Source organism: Tenrec ecaudatus, chromosome 4 (genome assembly GCF_050624435.1).
Source record: "Tenrec ecaudatus isolate mTenEca1 chromosome 4, mTenEca1.hap1, whole genome shotgun sequence".
Taxonomy (NCBI): domain Eukaryota; kingdom Metazoa; phylum Chordata; class Mammalia; order Afrosoricida; family Tenrecidae; genus Tenrec; species Tenrec ecaudatus.
Window position 1 is genome coordinate 19,247,821 of NC_134533.1, and position 10,002 is coordinate 19,257,822.

At 37.6% G+C, this 10,002-nt stretch overlaps 1 protein-coding gene across 1 annotated transcript; it reads right to left on the reverse strand.

Moving 5' to 3' along the window:
- Positions 1–7,886: 7,886 nt before the first annotated feature.
- On the reverse strand, positions 7,887–8,825 carry LOC142446426 (olfactory receptor 8H1-like). The gene has a single exon (XM_075548178.1). It carries the CDS (start codon positions 8,823–8,825, stop codon positions 7,887–7,889), a length of 939 nt encoding a protein of 312 aa, XP_075404293.1.
- Positions 8,826–10,002: the final 1,177 nt, after the last annotated feature.

A 10,002-nucleotide genomic window follows, 5' to 3' on the forward strand; every position in this document is an offset into this window, starting at 1 on the left:
TTTATTTTGGAAATACCGATGACATTGTTGCAGAATCACAGCAGCACACAGGCTACCACAGGGCCACGGAATGACAGAGAAGTGCTGGTGCATCTATTTATTGGAATAGACATTCCCCTCTCTCCCCAGTGAAGCAGCTGGTGCTTTGAGTTTTACAGCTTTCAGTTAGCATCCACACTCATAACCCAGTGTGTTAGGCCAGGTTGATTTTGTTTTAGAGAACAAATCCACAAACACTGCTGTATGTATAAGAACTCTATATCACAGAGTAATTTTATGTTTAAAAAATATCCAAGTGCGGCCCAGATAACGCCCTTAAGTGAGATATTAGTCCATAAGTGTGATACTAGTCCATCAATCTTTGTTCAGATAGCGTGTCAACAGGAAGGCGAATCATAGGCAGAGGCTCTTGCAGGACTCAGCAAGTCTTCTTGTGGCTCGTCAATACGGAGACAAAGCAGAGAGAGATGGAGACCTGAGAGCCATTTCCAATCACCCTGTGACCTGATTGACGGACTAAATTCCACCCCTTTGCTCTTAATACTCTCCATATGACACAAAATTATGTAACTACAACACCCAGTGTTTAATAAGGTGATCAGGTTAAAAAAGACATTAATTTTTTATTATTAATATCTGGATTAGAATATTGGATATCAGTATAGTAAAATAATATAAGTGGAAGGGTAAACATATTGAAAAGAATTCTTCACTAATATATGTGGCGTCATGAATAGAATATAAGTTCTAAAAGATGTTCATAATGAAAAAAGTCAAACATTTAATGGATAGTAGGAGATAAATTGAACTAGTCATGTGAAACTTTCTTCCCATGCACAAAAATGAGTGATTTCTTCCTTTTAAATTAAAAGGATATCTTTTCTGGTGTATAAATACCATTACTTTTGTTAGATGGATCTTGATCTAAGGCAGAGAATATAAAACACATTTCTTACAGTTTATGCAATATACAAAAACATTTCCCTGAGGGAACCATGCCTAACAGCTGATAGCAATGAGAAATCCACAAAACTTCTGGTTGTGCAGAAATAGTAACACAATCGGGAGGCAGTCAGTCAGACTTGACAAGGGAGGCTGCACAGTTGAAAATGGAGAAAGTTGTGCAGGGAGGGTCTGTCTTGTCACCATATGCACTGAATCTGAACAGGGAAAAATAATCTGCAAAATGGTAACATGAAACCCAAATGCAATAACACTTACAGTGAGGATCTGTCAATTTTAATAACACTGTTACAGTGCCCAGCTGTAACTCGTGCCACCTTTGAAGCAGCAGAGAGACAACCCAGGACATAGGTCGAAGAGCAGGTATCTAGTTCTCTGTGTGAATTCCAGAGACACCGGAGTCTGTGACACTTAGTTTATGGGACAGAGAAAGAGGAGCAGCGTAGACGGTGGAACCATGAGACAGAGTCACAGGCCAGCTGCCTGGTCCAGGAAAGCACAGGTCAAGGGATCACAGGGCTGAGAGGCAGAGGATGAGGGATGTGAATACTGGCTGAGGATAAGCATTGTTGTGAACCAAAAACTGATTAAAGCAAACCTTAGTGATGATTGATCTTGAGTTGTGTTGACCGGTTACCTTTCTAATCAACCTCCTTAATAGTGCTGTCTGTGAGTTCCGTGTGTCCATTGCTCTGTATGATCAAATGTGCATACCAGTAGAACACCGGGAAGAATGGTTAGTGTCAAGCAGGGTACAGAAGGTGGAGCACGGAGGCATGTCTGAGCCCAGCCTTGTGCAGTAGAGAAACCAGAGGAGGCTAAATATGGTCCCACAAGGCACATACTGCACTGTGAATGCCTATGACACAACTTTGCCTGCTGATAACTAACTATGGTGCCTTTAGCATTTAGTGCTGAATGTCAAAGATCAAAATTTTCTCTATGGATTAAAAATTAATGAACAAACAAAACACACATACACACACACACACACTGCCATTTATCCATTTGGGCTGATGAAACCCTCCAGGACAGGGAGCAGGGCCCCTGTGTGTTTCCAAGGCTGTAACTGTGACTGGAGTTGAAACTCTCATCTTGTCTCCTGCTGAGCAGCTGGTGACATCACATTTTGAACCTATTGTCTCTAATGCTTTTACGATTTTATAATCCTAAACAGCAGGGAGCAAGGGCTTCAGTTTCTTCCACAACCTCCTCAGACGTTCAGTGAATGCTTTTGCTCTTTGGCTTTTTAAATGGAGTAAGTGATATTCTTTGATAACACCATTTTCTATGTGGAGAAAGATGAGGCAGTCTGATTCCATACAAATTTACAGACAATTATATTGCAAATGAGGGTGAGTTCAGATTGGAGAAATAAGGTACATCTGTATGAAACTGGACACCCCCTTGCTGAGGGGTTGCGGAGAGGAGACAAGCCAGTCATCCTGGAGGGTAGCAATGAAGAAACTTGCAACTTTCCTCTATTTCCTAAATGCTTTCACCCCCCACTACCATGATCCCAATTCTACCTTACAACTCTGGCTAGGCTAGAGGATGTACACTGGTACAGAAAGAAACAGTTAGCACAGGGTATACAGAACAGATGACCCCTTCAGGAGCAGTGGTGAGAGTGGAGATACCTGGAGGGTAGAAGGAAGGTGGGGTAGAAAGGGGGAACCATTTACAATGATCTCCATATAACCTCATCCCTAGGGAATTGACAATAGGGAAGTGGGTGTAGGAAGATGGTGAACTGTGCAAAATATGACAAAATAATAATAATTTATAAATTACCAAGGGTTCATGAGGGAAATTGGAGGGAGGGGTGAAATGAGAGGTGATATTAATCGCTCAAGTAGGAAACAAATATTTTGAGAATGATGATTGCAACAAATGCGCAAAGGTGCTTGACACAATGGATGGATGTGTGGATTATAATAAGAATTGTATGAGTCCCCAATAAAATGATTTTTTTAAAATTGTAGTCATGGGAACTCTATATAAGGATCCCTAATGACATAGTGGTTACATGTTGCATAGCTAACCCCAAGTTCAGCAGTTCAAAACTACCAGCAGCTTCAGTGGACAGTAGCAAATCTATCTATTCCTCTAAAATTACAGTCCCCAAAACTTACAGAGGGAGTTCTTTGCTGTCCTGACAGGTCACTTTGGGAAAGAATCGGTTCCATGGAAGTCAATGAGCAGTGGTCAGAATTGACCCTAAGACAGTTGTTTTTTGGTTATACCCATTTTTTAGAAATGTAAACAATTTTAATTACCAGATTAAGGTGAGTGGATATAAGGGAATTTAATTCATTAACCCAACAATTCGATCTAATTACTATCAGAGAAAGAACTCTCTGTATCTCTTAATTTTCTTGCCAATATTTTGCCATATGTTTTCCCATTATCATATGTTTTCCTGTTAAAGGTTCAGTTTTCTACGGACAAAAGTCACCCATTTGGTTATTTTTATAACTCATTATTATATAGTCAATATAGATTTTTATTCCAGAGCAATTATTTTGCTTATTCAAGGGATAAAAATTCCTGTTGCTTTTCTGTTCCGAAAGAGTGTTAGTATGTTTTGTTCATGGGTAAATTCCCTACAGCTTAAAGAAGACATGAAAAATATGGTACACAAACCCCAACACATAAGATTTAGAACAAATGTTTATTAAACTAGCAGGTCAGTTTTACAGGTAAGAGGAAATGTTTGTGATTTCTGAGAAAATATTATAGAAGCTGGAAATTTGAATCACTAATACTAAGGCATATGTCTTATTATTTAAGTTCCATACAAATTATTCTAGTTTATAATAACTATAATGAAAAGTGAAAAACATGTGTTCCTGAAAACATATAAACAAAGAGAAGAGACAGCATATTTATATCATTTGGCGTGCCAGGTCATAAGCTTGTCTTACTATTTTCATTGAAGATAAGAATAGGAGCAGCATAATTAAGATGCTCTCTAAAAATTAAAGAAATGTTTAACTAGTATATAAAGTGTCGACCAAATGTGGGCAAATGCAATTTCTGAAGCACAATTCCTCTCTCTTGAATACATAAAAATTGATTTGACTCTAGAAGGCATTAAATTATTTCAAAAGGGTGTGGTGTTTTTAAGCAGTTTGCATTTGAAAGATAATTAAGGTGTGTGAAGATGTTGTTTTGCATTTTGATAAAGAATGATGATTCCAGAATAATAAAAATATATAATGGAAGTGCACAATGGTCAGGACACTATCTTCAATTACAGAATCAGAGAAATAAGGGTGTGAATTATCACTGTTTTGTGGCTGGGCACAGCTACTTTTCTAGGTGGTGCTCAATTCTCACATCTTATTTAGTTTTAAATTCCCTCTCTAGATTGCATAGGATAATTAGTCCACCCTAGGCTCTGAAGTCTGGGATTCATTGAGGAGCTCTCAGAGTGCAGTGAGGAAGCACTGAGCTGATAGCATCAAGGTCTGCACTTGAACCCACCATGGCTGCCCCAGAGAAGGATGACAATCTGCTTCTCTGATAAACAGAGCCAGGTAAGCAATGGGCATTCTCCTCTGTCCTATAGGTTCACTGTGACCCAGAATCCACTCAAGAGCATCAGGTTTGGTTTTGCAAGGCAGTGGATTTTATTGTTGCATATACTAGTGAATGTATTATTGGTAACAGATTCTTTAATAAATTCTCTAGAAATTGATTATACATTTTTTGAAATTTTCTCATGTGTTTTATTTCCTATCATTGTGCTTCTCCATTACTACCTATTTCTGTTTTTTTTTCTCTGAGTTTGTTCTGTACATATTTTAATTTGCTTTCAATGAATTCCTGAATGACAAAGAGGAAAGAAAGGAGTGAGAAGAGGTCAACAGAATTAGAGATAAAAGGAAATGTAGACAAATGTTAAATTTTATGAGTCCCAAATAATTAATCTATGCATATTTTATTGATGTGTAATCAAGTCTGTTTTATTACCATTGTATTACTCTAATTAAATACATTATAAATTGTTGTGGTATACTCTTTGCATGTGTATCATCAAGAGATATATACAAATTTCCTTGATATGAATGTTTATAAGCAATGGGATCAGTATGACTTCACCGTGGAAAAATAGAACTGGAGATATGTGAACACAGCGTTACTGTTAGTGACAGCATGGTTGTTATGGACTCGGTGCTTTTATTTCCCTGCTGTTGTCCATTGTTTTCCTGAGACTGATGACACTATTTTAACTTCTGACGATGTTTCCCTGTTAACAATTGAGCAAATGTCCTGATCATCTATATGTAGGGGAGAGGATAACCATGAACCCTTAGGAATGCAAGTGCTGGGAATGGTGGGAAAAAATCCCTGGGGCTGACTTGCTAGGTAACAGTTGTGTATTGTCTGAAACTACAGTTGATAAAACACAAGCTTACCACACCTGTAGGATGCTAAAGCACCTGTAAGCCTTTGTGGCCTTTTGGTGGAGGAGAGGGTGTCTATACCCCACTTGACACAGTCCTTGAGAACACTCCATTGATAGAGTCAAAAAGGTGTGCTTACCTCTCTGGAGCAAAGAACAGCAGCAAACTGTGAGGAGTAAAAAATGATAAATTCTAGCTAAAACACTGAAAGGACTCCATGTCTGGATGAACCCTGGAGTAGATGAGAGGACTACAGTCGAGGGAGTACTAGGGGCCCTTGCCCTCAGATACTTGGTAAATGACTGGCTGGATAAAGCATAGCATCCTTGGGATTAGCTGTGGACATGCATACTACCTCTGATACTATAGGATTTGTAACAGATTTTGGGAAAGTTACCATCAAATCAAGTTAAAGGCTGTGTCACTCCCCATGAGCCCTGACTCTTCACCCTTTTTTATAAGCAGTTGACGACAACCTGTGGTTCTGTGTGGATTGATCAATGCATAAGGAGCACTGGACAACAAAGAGCAAGCTGTCTTTGGGAGAACATATGAAGGACATCATGTCTCTAAACCTCATATTCTGTTCTGTTTTTCATGTCTCCTAGTAACCTCTTTGTCCAATACATAATCAAAAAACACATGCTGTAACCGAAGTTAGAATGCAGCATTTAGAGGGGAAGCTATTGATTGGATACACCAGAAAAGCAGGCAGCATAGTGCCCATGTTGGCTGGAACATAGCCAATGAGGCAGGAACATCAGTAAAGAATGATGATTTGGTGACTCTTTTAAAAATAGCCCCATATATTGTCAGTAATGCAAAGGTGTCTGCTCTATGATCCTGACTGCATACAAAGTTATATATATATAGTCAACGAGTAGACATTTTTAAAATCTGTTACTTGCAAATAAATTTGTCCTGTAATATAACAATAGCAAATGAAATTAAAACTTCAATACTGGAACACGTAAGAAAACAGTTTAAATGAAACATACTTCTTTTAGAAATGTACCTGATCACTTTATGGCATACTTTAAACTTGAATTCATTGTGAATTTTTAGTTTTATAGTTTTTCCCTGCTGACAGTTTACAAACAACCAGTGAATATTCAGATCCATAATGTATTTTTATAGACCATAATGAACCTAGAGATTTCAGAGGAAAGACAATCAGAATTTGAGATACACAGATATTACATTTTGGGGGACATGTTGACAAATCACAGAAACGCTGACTTTTCAATCATTTAAAACTAGACACCAATAATGTATTTCCATAGGCTGTTGGTTAAGCTGGTGAAATTTCAATGTTGCAGGTTCATAGTGCTACCAAATGAGAGGTCTGTTATTGCACACATGCACAAAAATCATATTCATTTTAGAGGATTTATTGACAAAGGAAGGAATTTTTACAAATATAATGCCAAAAGCAAAGAGAAAGATATAAGAGAATGCAGATACTATATTATACTTAACATATAAACATATATATGAGAACAGATGAATATGAAAAAATTTCTAGAATCAATGGAACATTACTACTTTTAAAAAAAGTTTTTCAATGATTGCCATGTTCGAATCTATGTTAACATATATCATTTACTTAAAGGTACATCTAAAATATGAGTGGTTGAGTTTTCTTTAATATTGTTTATATTTAGAATTTAAATATTTTGCATTGGTATGGATGAAGTTACCCTCAAATAATTTTCCAAACATCAGTGAGTAGTCTTCAATGCAAATGACATTGTTTATTAAAAATATTTCCACCCTAACCTCTGCCTTCAAATCATTTCCAAGTAAGAGAGACATCACAGGACAAGGTAGAACGATCTCATACAGTTTCCAAATATCTGTAAACAAGTAGATCCTCTGACTTTCTATCTAGGAGCCCCTAGTAGATTCAAATCACTGAACATTGGCTGGCAGCTGACTGATTTCACTATTACTCCCTGAGAGCTTCTTAAAAATTTCAAAGTTGTACATGTTCTAGTGGTAATGAGCAACATTTACTAGTAACAGATAAAGAATTGCATTTTGGTGAGGTTTGGGTGTCACGGTTAAGTTTGGAACAAGGAAATAAAGTATACTCCTCACCGGCTAAAAATGGATACTGAAAGAATAAATGCCATAGTACAGTTGTGTAGATGAAATAATGACTGACTCAGAATGTAAACCTGGAATGGCAAATTGTAAGACAATTGCTCTTGAACTCTGTCCTATACTTCTATGTGTAACAAATTTAAATGAGGACTTTGATTAGTAGTTTTCACTGCTGAATACAAAGTTGAGGTTCAGAAATAAAAGATCCCACCTAACTTATTGCAAACATGTTTACTAAAAAATTGACAAATGAAACTGCATGTAATTGGACCAAAAATATAGCTACTGTTCTCAATAGAAATACAGACTAACTGAAAAGTAAGCAGTTTTAAGGGAGAAGGATCTAAGAAATACCGAGTAAAAGAAAGAGAAGCCGTGATATTAAACACTTGCATCACTGTCACATTAACTGGTGCTCTCCCTCTTCTGCAGAAGTCTAATGACAGCCCTTTTCACTTCTTTGTTCCTCAGACTATAAATGAGTGGGTTCAGCATGGGGATCACAATAGTGTAAAACACAGAAGCCACTTGGTCCTTTCCCAAGGAGTAGGAGCTCCGTGGCTTTAAATAAGTAAAAATCATGGTACCATAGAAGATGGTGACTCCCAGCAGGTGGGAGGCACAGGTAGAGAAGGCCTTTTGCTTCCCAGATGTGGACTTGATTTTCAGGATAGTTGAGAGAATGGATGCATAGGAAACAGAGATTGTGATAAGAGAAGCCACTAAGGTAGAGCCACCAAGAATGAATATCATGGTCTCAACATCATGTGTGTCTGTGCAGGACAGGGCTAAAATCGGGGCAGTATCACAGAAAAAGTGATGGACTACATTGGAGTCACAGAAATGCAAGTTGTTCATGAAAAGCACATTAACAAGGGACTCACTGAAGCCAATCAAATAGGAGGCAATGAGCAGGGAGCAGCAGAGGGGTGGGGACATAATGACTGGGTATTGTAGAGGTTTGCAGATAGCTACATAGCGATCATAGGCCATTGTAGCAAGAAGAAGAAATTCTGTGCCACCTAAAAAGACAAAAAAATACATCTGTGCTAAACAGCCTACGAAGGAAATATGTTTGGTGGAAGCTATTAAGTTTTCTAAGGTTTTAGGGGTAATGACTGATGAGTAGCTGAGATCAAGGAATGACAGTTGACTGAGGAAGAAATACATGGGCGTGTGCAGCTGGAGGTCCAGGCGGATGATGAGGATCATCCCTGCGTTCCCCAGCACAGTAACCAGGTAGATCAGGAGAAATAGATGAAAGAGGACCAACCGGACCTCTTTAGAGTCTGTCAGTCCCAGAAGTATGAAGTCAGACACGATAGTGTTGTTCCTTCTACCCATAGTTTGTAGTGACCCTGAATTATAGAAGAAAGTTGATAGTTAACACTAGTGGCTTAATGCAAGTTTTGCTTGGAGAACCACAGCATTGTACTCCGCAAAATTGATTTTCTTTTAAATTATGGATTTTATTGAACCAAACATAATTTTATTTCCGCTTTTGAATGGGTATAAATGGTACTGGATAAGAAAAGTTTTATTTATGTTAATTGTATAATAAAAAAGAGCAACTATCATAAAATTTGAATGAAACTACTGGTATCACTAATGCTTCACTTTATTGAGATCTTTAATCCTCAGGATATATCTTACCATGGCTTTACTTCCATACATATTTTTAGGTAAATACTTAGTTTAGCAATGTATCCAAAGCCAGAACTAGTCACTGTTGACTAAATGATTCCACTCTATGGGCATTGTTACATACAGGGCTCATTATTCTATTATTTTTTTGTAATTATTAGGCTCCACATCCTCAGTAAAAGTATAAATGTGTAATAAATGGCAGAAACTCAGTTGTATTGCCTCTTTCCTTCCCCTGTTTCCCATGTTATTTAATATTTGTAGTCATTTTGCATTGTGCTCTTAATTATAAGATAAGCAGTTTGAAACCACCAGTCATTCTTGGGGAGAAAGACTAGATTTTCTATTCCTGTAAAGTCTCATAGCCCCCCAGGGGCAGTTCTGCCTGGCCCGATAAGGCTGCGATGAGTGGGAATCAACTGAAAGACTAGATACATCAATGTCTAGGATCTTCATAAGAATACTAGACCACAGAATATATATTTCAACCATGAATTTTGATTTCTTATTTTTTAAATGGAAAATACAATTCCTGATGATTTAGATTTATTTTACTAAATAGGAACATTGTTTATATATTACTGATTCCATCAACTCTGTACTTATCTGTGAAATTTCTGGCTCTACCGAGAGCAATGTCTAGATTTAAATATATAGAGAGAGAAAGAAAGGAAACACAGATAGAGTGTCTCCGTATTATCAGCTCTAAGTTAACCCTAATGAAAACGTGTTGACATCAGAGGACTGAGACCTATACTGACTCGAGCATCTTTTTCCAGTGGAGCTAGCACCTGAGCACTGAACCACTGAGTCAGAGTCTCTCTTTGATCTACACATACAGCCTCCAATTTTGAGGATGAGACTTACCATAAGCCAA